General features: G+C 39.5%; 1 protein-coding gene across 10 annotated transcripts in view; it reads left to right on the top strand.

Annotated features, from left to right (window-relative positions):
* The window catches only part of LOC117477162, a 120,355-nt gene extending 103,852 nt beyond the window's left edge, over positions 1–16,503 (top strand). For 2 of the 10 annotated variants that reach the window (XM_034123797.1, XM_034123791.1), the window contains exons 5-7: positions 4,103–4,189; positions 14,922–14,950; positions 15,649–16,503. In XM_034123797.1, the coding sequence (XP_033979688.1) occupies positions 4,103–4,189; positions 14,922–14,950; positions 15,649–15,723 (191 nt within the window). In that variant the 3' untranslated portion in view covers positions 15,724–16,503. Of the gene's footprint in view, positions 1–4,102; positions 4,190–4,273; positions 4,303–5,000; positions 5,417–14,754; positions 14,839–14,921; positions 14,951–15,648 lie in introns of those variants that run through there. The other 8 variants (XM_034123798.1, XM_034123790.1, XM_034123792.1 and 5 more) reach the window with 6 other exon arrangements.
* Positions 16,504–22,500: the final 5,997 nt, after the last annotated feature.

Raw genomic sequence — 22,500 nt, 5'->3', positions numbered from 1 at the left:
TTGGAAGAATAGGAATGGTTATAAAAGAGTTACATTTAGGAGGGATGAGGGTAGGGATACCTTGGGACCCGTTATCTGCGTTTCCCTGTCGGCCTAGTGTGGCCGAACCGTCTATATGATAGAGAATTGTAGCAGATACGACCGTACTCGTGTGGCTAGGGCCTGATACAACGAGACACTTCCTGTTCACACTCCAGCCTGCCACTGAGGTGTGTGTGTATGTGTGTGTGTGTGTGTGTGTGTGTGTGTGTGTGTGTGTGTTTGTGTGTGTGTGTGTGGTGTGTGTGTGTGGTGTGTGTGTGTGTGTGTGTGTGTGTGTGTGTGTGGTGCGTGTGTGTTTGTGTGTGTGTGGCCCTGCAGTCAGTCTCTGGGTGTTGCTTTAGATGTCTCACCCCGCAAACCAGATCCCTTTCTCACTCTCACACACACACACACTCACAAACACACACACACACACACACACACACACACACACACACACACACACACACACACACACACCACACACACACACACACACACACACACACACACACACACACACACACACACACACACACACACACGCTTTCAGTTTGGTCCTCCGGTTCAGTCAGCGCTTCATCTGTTGAGCAGAACCCCATTTTGCCAGTTCTTCCTTGGCTCCGAAAACAATTACCTCAGTTTTATCTTTGTTTATATAGAAAGGTATTTATTAGGATAAACCCCTTGAGATGCACCATCTCGTTTTTAAGGGGGTCCCGACAAAAGCAAAATAACAGAATGCAAAGCAACAACAAACCACGTACAGTCTGTTAATACTCATCTCTGCAGTGTGCAGAACATGAAGCTCAGTCAGATAAAACTTCTTGGAGAGTTGAGTGTAGCGTCCTATAGTCAGGTCAGAGAGACTGCTCTAAGAGTGGCACATCCAGAAGAGTCTGCAGTGTGTAGAGCATGAAACTATTACAAAACAACATGAACATTACACCGGCTAATACATGTGTTTAAAAGTAGGCCATTCAAGTGAGTTTCATTAGACGCTCGCTGAGTTTATTAATGTTTCTGATGGTTATGTGGTCGGCATCAGAGGGTAACACCACAGGTTAACCGGGTTAACAACCAGGTTAACAACATCCTCACAGAAACACTTCCCCTTCAGTTCTCAGAAGAGAAATACAGAAGCAGCAGGTTAGAGACTCTGACAGTCGAGAGCCAGAGACCGAGAGAGAAGCACGATGTCTGAATTCAGAAGGATCCTGATGTCTTCATTCCTGATGCTGCTGCTCCACTTTCCAGGTGAGGATGCAGAGAACACACACTGTTTACGACTGTTAATGAAAGGTAGTGAGGGCGTCTTTCAATTGAAATCGATGTATCCTTGGGCAAGATGCTTAACCCCAAGTCGCTCCCAATGGGGAACGGTGTGTGAATGATACCTTCTGTCGTGGAGTTTGAATCAGTTTCTACATTTAATATCCACTTTCCTCTATCGGGGTTGTGGGTTATGACGCGCCTCTCTTTGCTTCCAAACTAACTTTGCAGAGATCGTTGTAGCGTTGAATCTCATCAGGTTTATTCTTTGATCAAGACGACATACAAACATGAAGACAAAGTTCCTCGCTTCAAAGTAACTAAAAGTTCTCCGTATCAAAAAAGAACAAAAAGAACACGGTCAAAAGACTCTGCCGCTTCCTGTCTAATCACACCCTCAGCTGTGAACCAATGTCATGCCATATATAGACATATAGACATGCACGTCATACCTGACAGCAAATAAGTGAGACTTAAACTAACATCTTTTAAAGCGTAGTGTGACTCACAAAAATAGATAGTTAAGAGTTTCCTCTAAAGCCTTTTAGTAATAAGACAAACATTCAAACCATAATGATGAAAGGGAAATGGCTCTAACCCCTTCATTGAGCAAGGGGCACATTGCTCTGTATGCATTGGGTGTGAATGGGTGACTTGTATGTAAAGCGCTTTGAGGGGGTGAAAGACTGGATGAAGCGCTTTATAAATACAGTCCATTTATCATTTACCAAGTACATTAAATAAAACAGCTTTAATATCACTAACGGTACTTTACTACGTACTGTTCCTTTAACTGAGAATGATGAGTTGTGTTTGTAACGTGGTGACTTTAGTGAACTCTTGGTCACTAAAACCCACATAGCAATACTCTTTAAAGTGATCGTCACACTCACTAGGAACACTTAAAGGGGACCTATCATGCAAAATGCACTTTTGTACGTCTTTTCTACATGAATATGTGTCCCCGGTGTTCCAGGGAACTCACCAAGTGTCAGAAAACACAACCCTCTCTATTTTCCTCCATACCCAAATCTCTAAAAAAGGGGCTGCAACGGATCTGATAAAAACTGATCCAGATTTGAACACTGTCCTGACGTCAGGACGGTGGCGCTACGGCTATTGGGCCAACTCTCCACCTATCAGGAGGAGACAGCCACGGCCATTGCCGTTCGAAAGCGCTGGAGACGCTGTAGTACATATGCCAGGCCTGTAGATGGTGCTGTTCTCACAGAATCAGCCCTTGCAAAAACAGAGCTAAAAAATGTCAAATTGAGCAAAATGAGGCATGGCTAAAATGCATGATCTGTTTGGTATTTTGCAACAAAAAAAAGTATAAATATGCCTTATATAGGTATGGTCCTACACTATATTATTCAAATATAGCATGATAGGTCCACTTTAAGTTAGTTATGTGGATCTGTAATTAACTCTGGTTTGAATGTGTCGTTAAATGATTCATTAAACAGATCAACCAGAACTCTAACTCTTTACCTTTTTATATAATAAATCATTATTCTGTCAGCATTTATGACGTCTATATTTATTTCTGCTTTTTTCCCCAACAGCTGCAGCTGTGAAACGATACTCCCGCATTGTCAGACCTGGAGATGAAGTCACTTTGCCTTTTGACAATGTGATAGATGATCAGGATAAGTGTGAGAGTACTTGGTGGAGCTTCAGTGATTTACCAAAGACACCAGGAGTGTGGCTGTTTGCAGACGGACAGATTCACAAAGAAGCCAAAGCTAAATCAGACAGACTGAGAGTTACAGAGAATTGTTCTCTGGTTATAAAGAAGGTCACAGAGGAGGATGCTGGAGGTTACGGCTGCAGCCAGTTCAGATCAGGAGTACAACAAGGTTCAGTCTCTGTGGTTTTCTGTCTGTTGTTACCAGTGAGTATTTACATCATGATGTTTTAAACTGTCTCTATAGAGCAATATACTAAATCATTACAATAATAATGATTACAGTGATGAAGTTAATGTTACTCTTGTTGTCTTTCTCTCACAATATCTCCATCTTCAGTGACTGAACATCAGGACACTGATGAGGTGACGTTACGCTGCTCTGTGTCGACATATGGACAGTGTGATCACACAGCAAAGTGGCTGCTTCAGGGTCAAGATGTGGTTAAAGATCACAGAGATATAAAGACATCACAGTCTCTCTGCTCTGCCTCTGTGACATTTCTGACTTCTCTCTTTAGTTACACAACAAGGTCTGAGTTGTTTACTTGTAATGTAACTAATGGTAACACAGGAGAAGTTCATCTGTTTCCCTTCAGCGCTCAGTCCTCAGGTGAGAACATGTTAAGCTGTTTAAAATCACTTCTAACAGTCTTGTTATAAGAATATATTGAAACAACACATTTACAACATCTCACATTTATCAGGGATTTAATGAGTTTCTGAAATGTGAAGTGACAGATGGTTATGATAAAAAAGAGAAGCTCTTAATTGAGAAACCAGGTTAGAATATAATGAGTTGTTTAAAATCACTTATCACACATTTAATCACAGATAATGCTTTTGGGGATTTGAGGTTTTGACGTCACATCATTTTGTCATTTGATTTATGCAGAAAACATTTTTTTTAACTACAGTTTTTTGCATGATGTTGTTTTATTCCTTAAGGTGATGCTACAACAACTGGAACACCAACAATTCATGAATGGACATCTGAAAACAACAACAAAGAAACAGACTGCAAACATCCAGAAGGACCAGGTAGTGACTGAAGAGAAGAAATACATTTAACAGCTAAAAACCTCTGACTATATTTCACACTTGGGACTTCTCTCTTTCCAGCTGTGTGGTGGGTCATCATGGTGTCTGTGGGGTTAGCAGCTCTCATCATCACCGTGGTTACAGTCCACGTCTGGACCAGAGCTAAAGGTGAGGGTTCATAGATTCAAGAGAAAAGAAAAAGTAAACCGTGGAAGCTGAAGTCAACATGTTTGTCTTTTTGTTTTTTTTCAGGGGACAAAAAACGGATGACAAAAAACCTCGTGAGTTTAAATATAAAATAATAGTTTGTAATATTTATTATTTTCATTTAACTGTGATTATAAGACAGGCAGAAGATTCAACAAAGGAGTAAAGTGTGCATGTTGTGTTGAAATGAAGTATCTCTGTGGTTCCCTTGAGCAAGGCACTAAAGGAAGTACTGAGATATTGCACTTCAATAAAAGTAGCAATACTACAATGTAGAAATACTCTAATATATATATATGATTAATAATACAAATATACCTACATTGAAAGTACTGATTATGCAGAATGTAATAATATAATATATGATTATAATAAGTGATGATTTAATGTGTATCACTTCCATTTGCAAAGTATGGTTTATTAAAATGACTTTACATACTACTGGGTAGCTTAACTAGTTATATTTGTCATGTAATACATCATAGATGGTGATTTCTGCTCAATTTAAGAATGAAGTAAATAGAAAATAAAAAAAGGAATATAAAAGATGTTAAAGCAAGAATGTGTAATAAAAATGAATGGATGAAGACGAGTAAAAAGTTCAACATGAAGCTCCAGAATAAGGAGCAGTTAAAGTGTAAAGTAGCATTAACTGATGATAGTCAAGTAAAGTCCTTAAAATATGTACTGAAGTACAAAACTGAGTAAATGTACTTAGTTACTTTCCAGCTCTGCTCTGTGTTTTCACCATGTCTCTGTTCCATGGTGACAGGAGCAGAATGATGAAGATGAAGATGAAGATGAGGTGAACTATGAAAACGATGGAGGGGCTTCTGCCTCTGTGTGACTGATCAACAACATCAACTCCCCTCAGAGTCCATGCTGTCAAACATCACCTCCTCATATTCTACAGGAGAAAACAGGAGAACCATGAGATCATTGGAACATTTCTGATGACTGAGAACACCTGAGCCCCACGAGAGGCCCTTCAGAAACTCACCTCCATATGATAGGAAACATAGCTCATTATATTCATTCATTTCTGATTTAACGTCCTTTAAGTATGCTCTCACATTCCCATAGTTATATATCTGATCTATAGTCTACAGTCTCTGTATATAACATCTCAATATTAGCAGTACTTGTACTCACACCTTATACCTTCACTTCTCACTGTAACTGCTGCACATGTTCAAACTACATGTATACATCTACTTGTAAAGCGACCTTGGGTCCCTTGAAAGGCGCTATATAAATCCAAGCTATTATTATTATTATTAAACATACGAGTGTTGGGTTAAAATATCTAAATTGTAAAATGATCCATAAAATGTTTTTGTTAATTGTGTTCTCTAGGGAAAATCATTCACCCTAGTGTCGATTAATAACTTAAATAAATGCTTTTATCTCGTTTTTCAATTAATGATTCATATAATGTCTTATAATTATCATAGCGTGTACTTATACCGACAGTATATATACCTGTACTGCCTGCTGTAACTGCTGCACATGCTGTATATATCTGATCAATAGTCTATACAATATATTTACTATACTCTCTTTTTACTCTATATGTTTTCCTAAAGCTGAAATGCCTCCAGTATCTTAGGATGTTTTAATTAGCTTAAGTCCTAATGGAATATGTTACTCCTTTTTTTACTACGGCTTTAATGATATATAACCCAAATAAAAAGAGTACTTTTAATCAATGTTATAATGAGTTGTGTTTCTCTCTCTATCTCCAACACACTGACAACACAACGCTTTGTTGGGTTGAACACCTCTCTTTGCCCTGGCTCTCACTTTGTAAACAACATACAGTTTGTGTCAGAGCCAAGGAAGGTGTTGCACATTTAGTGGAGCTGTGGTGATATCCTGGGATCAGGTATGAGGCAACAAAGAAAGTGATACAGTTTGATTTGACTTACGTCCTCTTCAGCGTTCTTGGAGAGTGCAGAAGAGCGTCATAGAGGAAGTGTGTGTGTGTGTGTGTGTGTGTGTGTGTGTGTGTGTGTGTGTGTGTGTGTGTGTGTGTGTGTGTGTGTGTGTGTGTGTGTGTGTGTGTGTGTGTGTGTGTGTGTGTGTGGTGTGTGTGTGTGTGTGTGTGGTGTGTGTGTGTGTGTGGGTGTGTGTGTGCGTGTTAATACACTGCAGCTCGACAGCACCACCCTCAGGTTTTTGTGTTTCTTTTTTTTACGATAAAATGTTTTACTTTTGGTTTGTCACTGGAGGAAGATTTTATATTCTATATATTAAAAAGAAATCAAAACAGACCTTCCTGCTGTCGAGTTTTCATCAGTAACGTGGGTTAAGATCAACTTTACTGCACAATCAACACTCTTATTTTAAATAAATGTTGCTTAAATGTTTTATTTTCACTTCAGTATGGTTTATTTTCAGGACTTTTTATAGTATTTTCTTTTTATTATAAAATCTGTTCTGTAATTATTCATCTGATTTATTTACACCTGTGTTTCCAACTGTATTTCCACTCCAGGCCTCTAAGGGGCGATACTCTCTTAAAGAACCTGACTGTACCTGTAATGCACCTGAGTTTACAGATGCAGGGATACAAGATAAAAGACTGCACATTAAAAACACCTGATGCTGCAATTTCTCTTCATCACACCACGTGACCTCCTTCTTCTTCTTAATTGTGTATTTTCTACAGTTTTTGTTATGTCTAATTATTTGCAATACTTTGTTTTACATGCTGCTGTAACTAAAACCTTTCGGGATTAATAAAATATATGTTATCTGAACTCTCCTGTAATCTGAGTCTGGAGGTCATTTCGTCTTTGGGCACCTGGTGTCATTGTTTATATTGCTTTCTTTCAGATGTCTGTACACAGCACACGGCACACGGCGTCGTGCGTTGAAGCTTCAACGCTTCTGCCCATTCACTTTGAATGGGGTGACGTCACGCTTTGCCGAACTGCATTGTGGTTCCGTCGCTTCGCTTGGCTTGCTTCAATGTACACTGCCGTGTGGACGCTGCGTAATGGAGGTGTTTCAGGCGGGGGGGTGGGGGGATTTTAGTCTTTGCAGACCAGTTACATGAATACAAACCTATATAACAAACTACAGGAGAGGGAACACCCCCAAAAAGCACAATAGGGTCTCTTTAACCTGTTAAGCCCGAGAGACCCTGGTACCGGGGCCCTCCTGCAACATCTTGCAGGAAACAGTGTCTGAGGGCATGTTCATTTAATAAACTATGAATGTTTTATATCCATGTAACGGGAAGAAACTCATCTAACTGATCTTTTTTTTCTTTTTTTTATTTAAAAACCCACAGTGCTAACACTGAGCCTCTGAATTAGCAACGAGCGAAAAATGCTAACAGATTACTGCACCGAAAATCACTCATAAAACGTTATTATTTATATTTTCTGCACATCCAACACATCGATTCACATCGTGAGATGACACAGAATCGAAGGGTACATACATTATCACTCTATGATACGAACTCGCGACTTTATAAACAAAAACAGACCTCAAAACATGTGGCGCTAGGTGGCTAAAAACGCTAACATGGTTTACAGAGAGCAGCAGTTCTTCAAATTCTCCCCAAAAAATGTTTAAACTTGCCATAATTCCCAAACCCTACACTCCTCAGACATATTTTTTCATGAAAAACGTAGGAAAACCTCTCCTAGGTTGGAAAATAAATAAAAATTAAGAAGAAACATTAAACAAAATGCCTCTTGAGGGCATGAAGAGACAAAAAGTCCACCTAGCTCCCAATTGATTCCCATGATAAATCTTTCCGGAACTTTCTTCAGAACAGAGAGAAGTACACTTTAGACAAACTGCTCCCATCTCCACATTTTACACACAAAACCAAAAAAAACAACATATATCAGTTCATTGGGGTTCCCTGATGCTCACGGTCTGGTCATTTTTTGATAGGAGCCATAGTTTTTGAACAGGTGGCAAAATTGTCAGATATAATCCTCAATGCATTCTTAATGGGACTCAGTGCTGCAGTTGGTAAATCGTCATAAATCGTCACCATGGTAACCTTTAATCTCTGGGTTTACACACACAGGTGTTTGTAAACATTCATTCACTACTACTTACATTTAATATCTTTATTTAACTCCTTCAGCCTAATTTCAGCTGCAGGAACCATTCAAATATCAAACTATTCAGCCTTTTGAGCACATGATGGGAAACTTTCAACTTTTTCAAAATATGTTATACTTTTTAAAACATTCAGCTTTTTAAAGTCTTTTTTTAACATGGAAGTCATTGAAATGCATTTGAGCTGTAACAATTCACACACACACACACGCACACACACACACACACACACACACACACACACACCTCCCTCTCTCTCACAGACACATCAAGAGAAGAGAGAGAGGGCGATCAAGAGAAGAGAGAGAGGGTGATAGAAGAGTGATAGGGCGATCAAGAGGAGAGAGAGAGGGCGATTAAGAGAAGAGAGAGGGTGATCAAGAGAAGAGAGAGAGGGCGAGCAAGATAAGAGAGAGAGAAGAGAGAGAGGGCGATCAAGAGAAGAGAGAGAGAAGAGGGTGATAGAAGAGTGAGAGGGTGATCAAGAGAAGAGAGAGAGGGCGATGAAGAGAAGAGAGAGAGGGCAATCAAGGGGAGAGAGAGAGGATGATCAAGAGAAGAGAGAGGGCGATCAAGAGAAGAGAGAGAGAAGAGAGAGAGGGCGATCAAGAGAAGAGAGAGAGAAGAGAGAGAGAAGAGAGAGAGAAGAGAGAGAGGGCGATAGAAGATTGAGAGGGTGATCAAGAGAAGAGAGAGGGCGATCAAGAGAAGAGAGAGAGTAATGTAACCTCCTAATGTAATGTATAACTCCTATGAAAATGTTCAAAAAGTGCTCAAACTTCACATGTGTGCTAACAGTCTAACCGTGAAGACATCTACGGGACAGTTTTGAGATTTCTTCAAATGCTGTTGCCATGGCAACACAATGCTCACCATGAAACACGGTTTTCTCATAACTTCAGTGAAAATGCTCGAAATGGCCCAAAACTTCACAGGTTTGGTAACGATGCAGCCATCAACACATCTAAGCGTATCATGGGGTGTCATCAAATGCCGTGGCCATGGCGACAGATAATTCACCATCAAGTTAGTTCAAAAGTTTGTAGTTCAAATATTCTGCTGCTTTCCCAAGCCTTTTTACTTTCTTTTCTCATCTTAATACAAATTCATTCACTACTACTTACATCTGATATTTAACTCCTTCAGCCTATTTTCAGCTGCAGAAACCTTTCAACTATTACATTATTCAGCTATTTCAGGACATCAAGGCTATACATGTTTTTTTATACCTTTTCTTTTAAATATTAAGCTTTTTCTGCATTTTGTAGCTAAAAGCAGCTACCATTCAGCTAATAACATATTCAGCTTTTTCTGCATTTTCAGCTAAATTCAGCCACAAATGTTCACAGTTTACAGCATTCGCACGCATTTTCTGCAGGAAATGCATTTTCTAGTTTGTTCTGGGAATGTCATTTTCGAGCCTGAGACCTGAAAAACAGGCTCAGGGCTAAACAGGTTAATGTGTCTAAACATTATACACAAATTGGTGTGCAAAAGTAATGTAAAGAAACGAGTAAAGTAACGAGTAAAGTAACGAGTAAAGTAACAAGTTACTTTATGTAGAGAGTAACGAAGTAAAGTAATATATTACTTTTTTTTAAAGTAATAGGTAATGTGTAATATATTACTTTTTTTGAGTAACGACCCCATCTCTGGCAGTTACCTATAAAACAAAGTGTCCTTTAAGTCGGATTCAAACCAATGTTGAACTGTTTATCCGAAAGTCACACCCAGATCAGGAATAAGGAGCCCCATTTTGCAGATCTGCGTCAGACTCTTTATCCTTCTGTCAAGATGCTAACAAGTTTATTAATGTTTCTGATGGTTATGTGGTCGGCATCAGAGAGAAAAACCTGCAGAGCTCTGCTGCTGCTGTTAACCACTTCTTCACAGAAACGCTTTTTCAGTTCTCGGAAAAAGTAAAAATAAATCTGCAGAGATACAAAGAGGAACCACCATGTTGTTAACATTCATTAAAACTAACCATCTTTACATGCTCAACTTCCTCTGTTGTGTTGCTGATGAAGAAGGCCTACAGTTACCGTCACTCTGAATAACCAAAGACAAGAAAGGCATCAAACGCATAAGTTAGACGTTACACTTTTTTCACTCTTTTTTATAACAACAAAAGACAAAAGAGATTTAAAAGTTAATATCACACATTAACTGAATTAATGAATTAAATATGATTCATGATCAGGATGAGTGTGAGAGTACTACCTGGACCTTCAGTGATTTAAGCAGCTCAGTGACGCTGTTTGAAGACGGGCAGATTCACAAAGAAGCCAAAGCTAAACCAGCCAGACTGAGAGTTGAAAAAAACTGTTCTCTGGTTATAAAGAAGGTCACAGAAGAGGATGCTGGTCTTTACACCGAACATAAGCATGAATCGAATAGAACATTTAGCAGGACTCGAATTGGACTTAAGGATTTGTCTAGAAGCTGATGAAGTGTTCTCTCTTCTCCATTATCTCTCTACGAGTTAACCTCCTCCGCTCAGTGTCAGACGGTCTGAGGTGTCAGAGAGATTCTTTTTTAACCCCAGCAGAACAGTGCTCTAGGAGGAGATTCAGGTGATAAGGGGGGGGGGTTACCTTGGTTGCTGATTGGCTAATGGTTACACAAGACAAAACATCGTTATGACATCATAAAGTGGCCAAAATCTGATCAGCTCATTTTCAGACAGGTTTTTATAGAAATGGATCAGGACAAAAAGAGAGAGAATCTTTGTTCCTGCAAAGGATTGTTTCTTTAACTCAGTGACTTGTATCAGACCCTGTCATCTGACATTCACAATGGAAATCAACTCTGGCATGACCAAAGTGACTCAGACTTTACCGTCCTGACTTCCCTGTGACCTTAAGTTTGCCTGCAGATCTGCGTCAGACTCCTGTTGACCTCCAACAGACTCTTTATCCTTCTGTCAAGATGCTAACAACGCCTGTTTCTCCTGCCGAGGTGTGGAAGCCCCCTGTTCCCCTGCTCAGTCCAGGAAGTCTTGGCTTCGTTCTGCAATATCTGAGACGGTCCTAACTTCCAACAACATGGTCCTGTATGCCTCGGTGGTCCCGCCACAGCTTTGGCCCTCCAGAGAGGTTCTTCATCCTCCTAGGACTCCCTCGTTCCTTTCTGACTTCCTGCGTGGTGGTCCAGCAAGTCTGGTCGACCTTCATCCCGTCCTCTACAGCTGCTCCTCCCATCTGGTCCCTCTATCTGCCCCCATGCCATCCTCCTGAGACTTCCTGCCAGAGAGAACCAAGGACTCATCTCTGCAGTGTGCAGAACATGAAGCTCAGTCAAATAAAACATCTTGGAGAGTTGAGTGTAGCGTCCTGTAGTCACAGAGAGACTGCTCTAAGAATGGCACATCCAGAAGAGTCTGCAGTGTGTAGAGCATGAAACTATTTCAAAACAACATGAACATTACACCGGCTAATACATGTGTTTGAAAGTAGGCCATTCAAGTGAGTTTCATTAGACGCTCATTAATTTATTAATGTTTCTGATGGTTATGTGGTCGGCATCAGAGGGTAAAACCTGCAGAGCTCTGTTGCTGCTGTTAACCACTTCTTCACAGAAACGCTTTTTCAGTTCTCGGAAAAAGTAAAAATAAATCTGCAGAGATACAAAGAGGAACCAGCATGTTGTTAACATTCATTAAAACTAACCATCTTTACATTCTCAACTTCCTCTGTTGTGTTGCTGATGAAGAAGGCCTACAGTTACCTTCACTCTGAATAACCGAACACAAGAAATGGATCAAACATCAAAGTTAGACGTTACACTTTTTTCACTCTTTTTTATAACAACAAAAGACAAAAGAGATTTAAAAGCTAACATCACACATTAAATCAACGGTCATCAGAGGAGAGATGGATGAGGAAGTGACTCTTCATTGATCACAGGAAGCAGATGTTGAGTTCTAGTTAAAGAAGCAACAGGTTAGAGACTCTGACAGTCGAGAGCCAGAGACCGAGAGAGAAGCACGATGTCTGAATTCAGAAGGATCATGATGTCTTCATTCCTGATGCTGCTGCTCCACTTTCCAGGTGAGGATGCAGAGAACACACACTGTTTACGACTGTTAATGAAAGGTAGTGAGGGCGTCTTTCAATTGAAATCGATGTATCCTTGGGCAAGATGCTTAACCCCAAGTCGCTCCCAATGGGGAACGGTGTGTGAATGATACCTTCTGTCGTGGAGTTTGAATCAGTTTCTACATTTAATATCCACTTTCCTCTATCGGGGTTGTGGGTTATGACGCGCCTCTCTTTGCTTCCAAACTAACTTTGCAGAGATCGTTGTAGCGTTGAATCACATCAGGTTTATTCTTTGATCAAGACGACATACAAACATGAAGACAAACTTCCTCGCTTCAAAGTAACTAAAAGTTCTCTGTATCAAAAAATGAACAAATAGAACAAAAAGAACACGGTCAAAAGACTCTACCGCTTCCTGTCTAATCACACCCTCAGCTGTGAACCAATATCATGCCATATATAGACATATAGACATATAGACATGCACGTCATATCCGACAGCAAATAAGTGACACTTAAACTAACATCTTTTAAAGCGTAGTGTGACTCACTAAAATAAATAGTTAAGAGTTTCCTCTAAAGCCTTTTAGTAATAAGACAAACATTCAAACCATAATGATGAAAGGGAAATGGCTCTAACCCCTTCATTGAGCAAGGGGCACATTGCTCTGTATGCATTGGGTGTGAATGGGTGACTTGTTGTATGTAAAGCGCTTTGAGGGGGTGAAAGACTGGATAAAGCGCTTTATAAATACAGTCCATTTACCATTTACCAATTACATGAAATAAAACAGCTTTAATATCACTAACGGTACTTTACTACGTACTGTTCCTTTAACTGAGAATGATGAGTTGTGTTTGTAACGTGGTGACTTTAGTGAACTCTTGGTCACTAAAACCCACATAGCAATACTCTTTAAAGTGATCGTCACACTCACTATGAACACTTCAGTTAGTTATGTGGATCTGTAATTAACTCTGGTTTGAATGTGTTGTTAAATGATTCATTAAACAGATCAACCAGAACTCTAACTCTTTACCTTTTTATATAATAAATCATTATTCTGTCAGCATTTATGACGTCTATATTTATTTCTGATTTTTTCCCCAACAGCTGCAGATTTGAAAGATTACTACCTCACTGTCAGACCTGGAGATGAAGTCACTTTGCCTTTTGACAATGTGATAGATGATCAGGATAAGTGTGAGAGTACTGAGTGGAGCTTCAGACATTCACCATACTCACCTGTGATGCTGTTTGAAGACGGGCAGATTCACAAAGCTAAATCAGACAGACTGAATGTTACAGAGGATTGTTCTCTGGTTATAAAGAAGGTCACAGAGGAGGATGTTGGTGTTTACTACTGCAGACAGATCAGATCAGGACGACAACAAGGTCCAACCTCTCTGGTTTATCTGCATGTTGTTACCAGTGAGTATTTACATCATAATGTTTCAAACTGTCTCTATAGAGCAATATACTAAATCATTACAATAATGATGATTACAGTGATGAAGTTAATGTTACTCTTGTTGTCTTTCTCTCACAATATCTCCATCTTCAGTGACTGGACATCTGGACAATGATGAGGTGAAGTTACGCTGCTCTGTGTTGAGATATGAACGGTGTACACACCCAGTGAAGTGGCTGCTTCAGGGTCGAGATGTGGATACAGATCACAGAGATATAAACACATCACAGTCTTCCTGCTCTGCCTCTGTGACATTTCTGACTTCTCTTTTTAGTTACACATCAAGGTCTGAGTTGTTTACTTGTAAAGTGACTAATGAGCTCACAGGAGAAGTTCTTCTGTTTCCCTTCAGCCCTCAGTCCTCAGGTGAGAATATGTTAAGCTGTTTAAAATCACTTCTAACAGTCTTGTTATAAGAATATACTGAAACAACACATTTACAACATCTCACATTTATCAGGGATTTCATGAGTTTCTGAAATGTGAAGTGACAGATGGTTATGATAAAAAAGAGAAGCTCTTAATTGAGAAACCAGGTTAGAATATATATATTTTTTTTTAATGTGGGAAGAGGGGGGGCGGCGCCCCTAGCGCCCCTATGGGTCGGCCGCCACTGCTTATCACACATTTAATCACAGATAATGCTTTTGGGATTTGAGGTTTTGACGTCACATCATTTTGTCATTTGATTTATGCAGAAAACATTTTTTTTAACTAGAGTTTTTTGCATGATGTTGTTTTATTCCTTAAGGAGATGCTACAAGAACTGGAACACCAACATTTCATGAATGGACATCTGAAAACAACAACAAAGAAACAGACTGCAAACATCCAGAAGGACCAGGTAGTGACTGAAGAGAAGAAATACATTTAACAGCTAAAAACCTCTGACTATATTTCACACTTGGGACTTCTCTCTTTCCAGCTGTGTGGTGGCTCATCATGGTGCCTGTGGGGTTAGCAGCTCTCATCACCGTGGTTACAGTCCACATCTGGACCAGAGCTAAAGGTGAGGGTTCATAGATTCAAGAGAAAAGAAAAAGTAAACCGTTGAAGCTGAAGTCAACATGTTTGTCTTTTTGGTTTTTTCAGGGGGCAAAAAACGGATGACAAAAAACCTCGTGAGTTTAAATATAAAATAATAGTTTGTAATATTTATTATTTTAATTTAACTGTGATTATAAGACAGGCAGAAGATTCAACAAAGGAGTAAAGTGTGCATGTTGTGTTGAAATGAAGTATCTCTGTGGTTCCCTTGAGCAAGGCACTAAAGGAAGTACTGAGATATTGTACTTCAATAAAAGTAGCAATACTACAATGTAGAAATACTCTAATATATAAATATGATTCATAATACAAATATACCTAAATTGAAAGTACTGATTATGCAGAATGTAATAATATAATATATGATTATAATAAGTGATGATTTAATGTGTATCACTTCCATTTGCAATGTATGGTTTATTAAAATGACTTAACATACTACTGGGTAGCTTAACTAGTTATATTTGTCATGTAATACATCATAGATGGTGATTTCTGCTCAATTTAAGAATGAAATAAATACATAATAAAAAAAGGAATACAAAAGATGTTAAAGCAAGAATGTGTAATAAAAATGAATGGATGAAGACGAGTAAAAAGTTCAACATGAAGCTCCAGAATAAGGAGCAGTTAAAGTGTAAAGTATTATTAACTGATGATAGTCAAGTAAAGTCCTTAAAATATGTACTGAAATACAAAACTGAGTAAATGTACTTAGTTACTTTCCAGCTCTGCTCTGTGTTTTCACCATGTCTCTGTTCCATGCTGACAGGAGCAGAATGATGAAGATGAAGATGAAGATGAGGTGAACTATGAAAACGATGGAGGGTCGTCTGCCTCTGTGTGACTGATCAACAACATCAACTCCCCTCAGAGTCCATGCTGTCAAACATCACCTCCTCATATTCTACAGGAGAAAACAGGAGAACCATGAGATCATTGGAACATTTCTGATGACTGAGAACACCTGAGCCCCATGAGAGGCCCTTCAGAAACTCACCTCCATATGATAGGAAACATAGCTCATTATATTCATTCATTTCTGATGTAATGTCCTTTAAGTATGCTCTCACATTCCCATACATAGTTATATATCTGATCTATAGTCTACAGTCTCTGTATATAACATCTCAATATTAGCAGTACTTGTACTCACACCTTATACCTTCACTTCTCACTGTAACTGCTGCACGTGTTCAAACATACAAGTGTTGGGTTGAATTCATAAAATATTTAAATTGTAAAATGATCCATAAAATGTTTTTGTTAATTGTGTTCTCTGGGGAAAATCATTCACCCTAGAGTCGATTTAATAACTTTAATAATGGTTTTATCTCGTTTTTCAATTAATGATTCATATAATGTCTTATAATTATCATAGCGTGTACTTATACCTACAGTATATATACCTGTACTGCCTAACTGCTGCACATGCTGTATATATCTGATCAATAGTCTATACAATATATTTACTATACTCTCTTTTTACTCTATATGTATTCCTAAAGCTGAAATGCCTCCAGTATCTTAGGATGTTTTAATTAGCTTAAGTCCCAATGGAATATGTTACTCCTTTTTTTACTACGGCTTTAATGATATATAACCCAAATAAAAAGAGTACTTTTAATCAATGTTATAATGAGTTGTGTTTCTCTCTCTATCTCCAACACACTGACAACACAACGCTTTGTTGGGTTGAACACCTCTCTTTGCCCTGGCTCTCACTTTGTAAACAACATACAGTTTGTGTCAGAGCCAAGGAAGGTGTTGCACATTTAGTGGAGCTGTGGTGATATCCTGGGATCAGGTATGAGGCAACAAAGAAAGTGATACAGTTTGATTTGACTTACGTACTCTTCAGCGTTCCTGGAGAGTGCATCAGAGCGTCATAGAGGAAGTGTGTGTTTCTTAAAGTGTGTGTGTGTGTGTGTGTGTGTGTGTGTGTGTGTGTGTGTGTGTGTGTGTGTGTGTGTGTGTGTGTGTGTGTGTGTGTGTGTGTGTGTGTGTGTGTGTGTGTGTGTGTGTTAATACACTGCAGCTCGACAGCACCACCCTCAGGTTTTTGTGTTTCTTTCTTTTACGATCAAATGTTTTACTTATGGTTTGTCACTGGAGGAAGATTTTATATTCTATATATTAAAAAGAAATCAAAACAGACCTTCCTGCTGTCGAGTTTTCATCAGTAACGTGGGTTAAAATCAACTTTACTGCACAATCAACACTTTTATTTTAAATAAATGTTGCTTAAATCTTATATTTTCACTTCCGTATGGTTTATTTTCAGGACTTTTAATAGTATTTTCTTTTATTATAAAAGCTGTTTAGACCTGTGTTTCCAACTGTATTTCCACTCCAGGCCTCTAGGGGGCGATACACTCTTAAAGAACCTGACTGTACCTGTAATGCACCTGAGTTTACAGATGCAGGGATACAAGATAAAAGACTGCATATTAAGAACACCTGATGCTGCAATTCCTCTTCATCACACCACGTGACCTCCTCCTCTTCTTCAGGTGAGTGTTTGTCTAAATGCTAAAGATTCAAAGGCTTTACTGTAGATGCACATCATAACAAACAGCACACTTAAGACATACAAAGTGATAAAGAATTGAAATAAGTTCATGAAGTAGTGCATTAAAGTGAAATCATAAGGTAAAGGTAAAAAGCAGGAAACGGGGGTGCACGGAGAACTGCGCACAAGCCGAGCTCATAAGCCGAGGCCCCCTGCGCAATGTGAGGCCCCATGCAGCCTGCATGATCGGCCTGTAGGGGAGGGACGGCGACAAAGAGGGTGATGATTCAGATCTATGGTCTCTCTGGAGGCTGTACTTTGTGTCTGTAATGAACTGCATTATATTTCAATGTTCATCTAATATTTGCATCCTCTTCACTTGTGCTGTTTATTGTTGTCTTCTTCTATATAGTTCATAATGAAGAGAGAGTAAAAACAGTTCAGTATTTAGTTGTAAACACTCAGTGATTTCATCCATCTGTGTTTTACTCAAAAAACTCAACTTTAGTTTCAATAATTAAAAATCCAGTTTTATCGAAAAAATGTTTTTTATGTTTCATCTGTGAATGTTCTCACCTTTAGTTCTGGTCCAGATGTGGACTGTAACCGCACTGAGGAAGAGAGCTGCTAACCCACAGACAAATGATTGTTCAGTTTTCCAAATCTTCTCACAGGAAACAGCTTAAATATAAAGTCCAAGTAGAGACTTTTAGACCACTAATATTAACCTTTTCTGCAGGATTATTATATTAATATTATAGGAGCATGACAGGAAGTGTAACCTTGTTTTATGAAGCCAAACCGTCCCGAACAACAATCAATTTGTTGAGAAAAGCGTTGAAATAAAGCAAGAAATGCACGAAATAAACAATTAAAATAAATGTAATATATCTGTGAAGAATAATGAAACCAGTCACACGTGCTTCAGGTTTTATTCACCATTATAAATATGCAGTTCAATACAAAACAAGTCAACATTCATAATTATAAAGAGATTTTATAAAACACACGGAAAAAGTGACAACAACAACAACAATAACAACAGAAACCCCCCAAAAACCCAGAAATCCTATCTTTAGTTTGACTTCTTCTCCACTCTTTTCCAGTCTCTGTATATAACATCTCAATATTAGCAGTACTTGTACTCACACCTTATACCTTCACTTCTCACTGTAACTGCTGCACATGTTCAAACATACGAGTGTTGGGTTGAATTCATAAAATATTTAAATTGTAAAATGATCCATAAAATGTTTTTGTTAATTGTGTTCTCTAGGGAAAATCATTCACCCTAGTGTCGATTTAATAACTTTAATAAATGCTTTTATCTCGTTTTTCAATTAATGATTCATATAATGTCTTATAATTAGCATAGCGTGTACTTATACCTACAGTATATATACCTGTACTGCCTACTGTAACTGCTGCACATGCTGTATATATCTGATCAATACTCTATACAATATATTTACTATACTCTCTTTCTACTCTAGTCAAAGTCAAAGTCAAAGTCAGCTTTATTATCAAGAATTCTACATGTTGTACATCCAGAAATATCGAAATATCATTTCCCGCAGTCCTACAGTGTGACATATATACATTAAACAAAAAACAAAAAGGGCCTAGATAAACATGGTATACATTAAACAAAACAAAGGGCCTAGATAACCGGGGTATACAGTTTAAAATGTTAATAATATAATTTAAGTGTTCAAAGTACAGTTTCAGTGCAGTAGCAGCGGAGGTGGGCAGAAAAGTGAGTACTCTATATGTTTTCCTAAAGCTGAAATGCCTCCAGTATCTTAGGATGTTTTAATTAGCTTAAGTCCTAATGGAATATGTTGTGTTTCTCTCTCTATCTCCAACACACTGACAACACAACGCTTTGTTGGGTTGAACACCTTTCTTTGCCCTGGCTTCTCACTTTGTAAACAACATACAGTTTGTGTCAGAGCCAAGGAAGGTGTTGCACATTTAGTGGAGCTGTGGTGATATCCTGGGATCAGGTATGAGGCAACAAAGAAAGTGATACAGTTTGATTTGACTTACGTACTCTTCAGCGTTCCTGGAGAGTGCATCAGAGCGTCATAGAGGAAGCTCTAAGAATGGCACATGGAGAAGAGGCTAAAGAACCTGGCTCGGTGGCAACCTGGTCTCACCAGAATGCGTGACTCCACCACGACTCCTTAACACCGCATTGCGTGGTGGAGTCACGAACTTTGCTACATTTACGTGTCTGCACCACGCAAACAACGCCAATGTAAAGTGAATGAGGCTCCTTTGTCGTGGTGCACACACGCATTTCTACAACGTCCCGCAGTGAGCTTTTATTCTATAAAACGTTTTTAAAATCTACTTTATAGCTTGTAGTAACTCACGGGAGGCTTCTTTTATTTTATTTGTATTCATAATAATTTTTATTTTTCGTCAGAATGTATTATGGTGCATTAGTTACGAATTTTTGTTCTCAAAAAACAGTGCATTGTGTGTAATACAACCGTGATTTTTATTAAATTAGTTAGTTTTTAAGGAAGGCCAGAGCTTCAGCTGTGTCAAATAGATTGGGATTGATAGGGGACTTGATCAAATCGGAATATAATTATCTTTTAAATAACGTTAACTAAAGGGAACAATCTATTTGACACAGCTGAAGCTCTGGCCTTCCTTAAAAACTAACTAATTTAATAAAAATCACAGTTGTATTACACACAATGCATTGTTTTTTGAGAACAAACATTGGTGAATAATGCACCATAATACATTCTGACGAAAAATAAAAATGATTATGAATACAAATAAAATAAAAGAAGCCTCCCGTGAGTTACTACAAGCTATACAGTAGATTTTAAAAACGTTTTATAGAATAAAAGCTCACTGCTGGACGTTGTAGAAATGCGTGTGTGCACCACGACAAAGGAGCCTCATTCACTTTACATTGGGGTTGTTTGCGTGGTGCAGACACGTAAATGTAGCAAAGTTTGTGACTCTACCACGCAATGCGGTGTTAAGGAGTCGTGGTGGAGTCACGCATTCTGGTGAGACCAGGTTGTTTCTGTGTTAGAGTTTTACTCGCTACTAATGACTGATTTGAAATGCCATTTTTAAAATGTCTTCCATTTTTGTAAAGCACTTTGAATTGCCTTGTGTTGAAAGGTGCTATATAAATAAACGTGCCTTGCCTTGCCTTGCCTTACAGGGTGTACTTTGAGGGTTTGTGACTCTGCAGATGGTTACATGCAGAAAAAGCTTCATAACACACAAGGGGACGGGTAATAACCGGAAAAGCATGACATGGGACCTTTAAAGTAACGTATTGCATATAATAGTAAAACTAATGCATTAAAGACTTTGGTTATCATTCCAAACATTCCACTTTTTTCTCAGCTTGGGAACTTACACATAGCCGGAAGTACTTGGGGGTGATTGCTCTTGAGCTGTGGGCGGGACTTCCGGTGAGAGGCTTTAAAGCCCTGGCTGCGGCTGCTTCTCACGGCCCGTCCACACAGCGGCGTTGGAAGCTTCTTTCAACGCTTCTGCCCATTCACTTTGAATGGGGTGACGTCACTTTTCGCCGAACTGCATTGTGGGAAGCAGAGTGGAGCTTTCCTGGCGTTTCAGGCTGCAAAAGTTGAGCAATGTTCAACTTTTGAAGTTTCTGAAGCTTTCGGTGGAAGCGTCATATGCCAGTACAAGCTCTAGCCAATCAAACCGCTGCTTGTGTCTCAGGGGCGGGAGATTCATGTGATTGGTTGTTGGTCGAGCTTCAGACACGCCCGCCGACAAGCTTTTTCCAAAGCCGCTGTGTGGACGGGCCGTCACTTCGATTAAATGAAATCCTTGCGTCCCTCACTTGCGTCGTTTCCCTGCATTTAGTCCCTCCCACCAGGGAAGCATGGAGAGACGCAAGGAAACCACGAGAAGCAGGGAAATGAGTTTTAAGAGCAATGGGACATCCTTTCTTCCGGAGCGTCACGTGAAGCCCGCACAGCTGATCACAAACGGACGTCGCTTCACGTGACGCTCCGGAGGAAAGGACGTCCCATTGCTCTTAAAACTCATTTCCCTGCTTCTCGTGTGGGAGGGACTAGACACAGGGAAACGACACAAGTGAGGACGCAAGGATTACATTTAACCGAAGTGAGAAGCAGCCCCTGCCGTTACCGTTTGGCGGTAAAACTGTGACTGCAGAGGGTGGGCTTGTACTGTTGTTGGTCACGATTGGTGTCTGTTACAGTACGTTCCCTCCTGGACTAGGGGTACCAAAGGGAAGTAACAAAATATAAAATAGCCGGGCGAGAGGAAAAAGGAGAGGAAACTGATTTGTGAAGCCACAAGGTGATGTTTTAATTAATAAAAGAAAAAGAGGCTCACCAGCCAATTTGCAAAGCAAACTTAAGGTAAACTAAGAACAACTTTCTCCTAAAAGAAAGTGACCAAAGTAAACAATACACAAAGGTAAACTGGAGCACAGCTAACAATGAACAAAACACAGGTTAACCTAACAGGTCCCACACATGCTGCACATGGAGCCAGAGGAGAAGGAAGAGAGAGACTGCAGCCTTCCTCAGGTCCTTTATGGAGGCCCTGATTGGGGATTGGGAGCACCTGAGGGAGAGGCTGCACCTGGAGGGAGACAATCAGGGGGAGAGAGGGGCACATTAAAAAGAGAAGAAGAAGAAGAAGAAGGGGGAGAGGGGGAGAGAGACACACACAAAAAAACACGGCACGTAACAGTGTCTAACAGGTATTATGTTTTACAACTGCTGAATGCTTTATATCAGGGGTGCACATAACTTTTTTGCCCTGGTTCTCAAAGGAGCACCTGGAGATGTTGCTTGGTGCGCATCCTTAAAATGAAATAAACCGGACCTTTTGAGGGGTACTTGACTTTATGAACGAGGGGGGGGAATTATACTTTGGCGGCCGTTAATATACCTGGGCGGCCCGCCCAAGTAAAGTCTATGTGTGGGAACCTTGCTATTTTACCAGTTCTTATGCAACTCGCAAATATCTCTCTCTCTCTCTTCTCTCTCTCTCAATATCAATATCTCTCTCTCTCTCTCCTCTCTCTCTTCTCTCTCTCTCTCTCTCTCTCTCTCTCTCTCTCTCTCT

Source organism: Trematomus bernacchii, unplaced genomic scaffold (genome assembly GCF_902827165.1).
Source record: "Trematomus bernacchii unplaced genomic scaffold, fTreBer1.1, whole genome shotgun sequence".
Classification (NCBI taxonomy): domain Eukaryota; kingdom Metazoa; phylum Chordata; class Actinopteri; order Perciformes; family Nototheniidae; genus Trematomus; species Trematomus bernacchii.
Note: the sequence above shows the minus strand (reverse complement) of the source record. Positions and strands in the feature narration are given on the sequence as shown.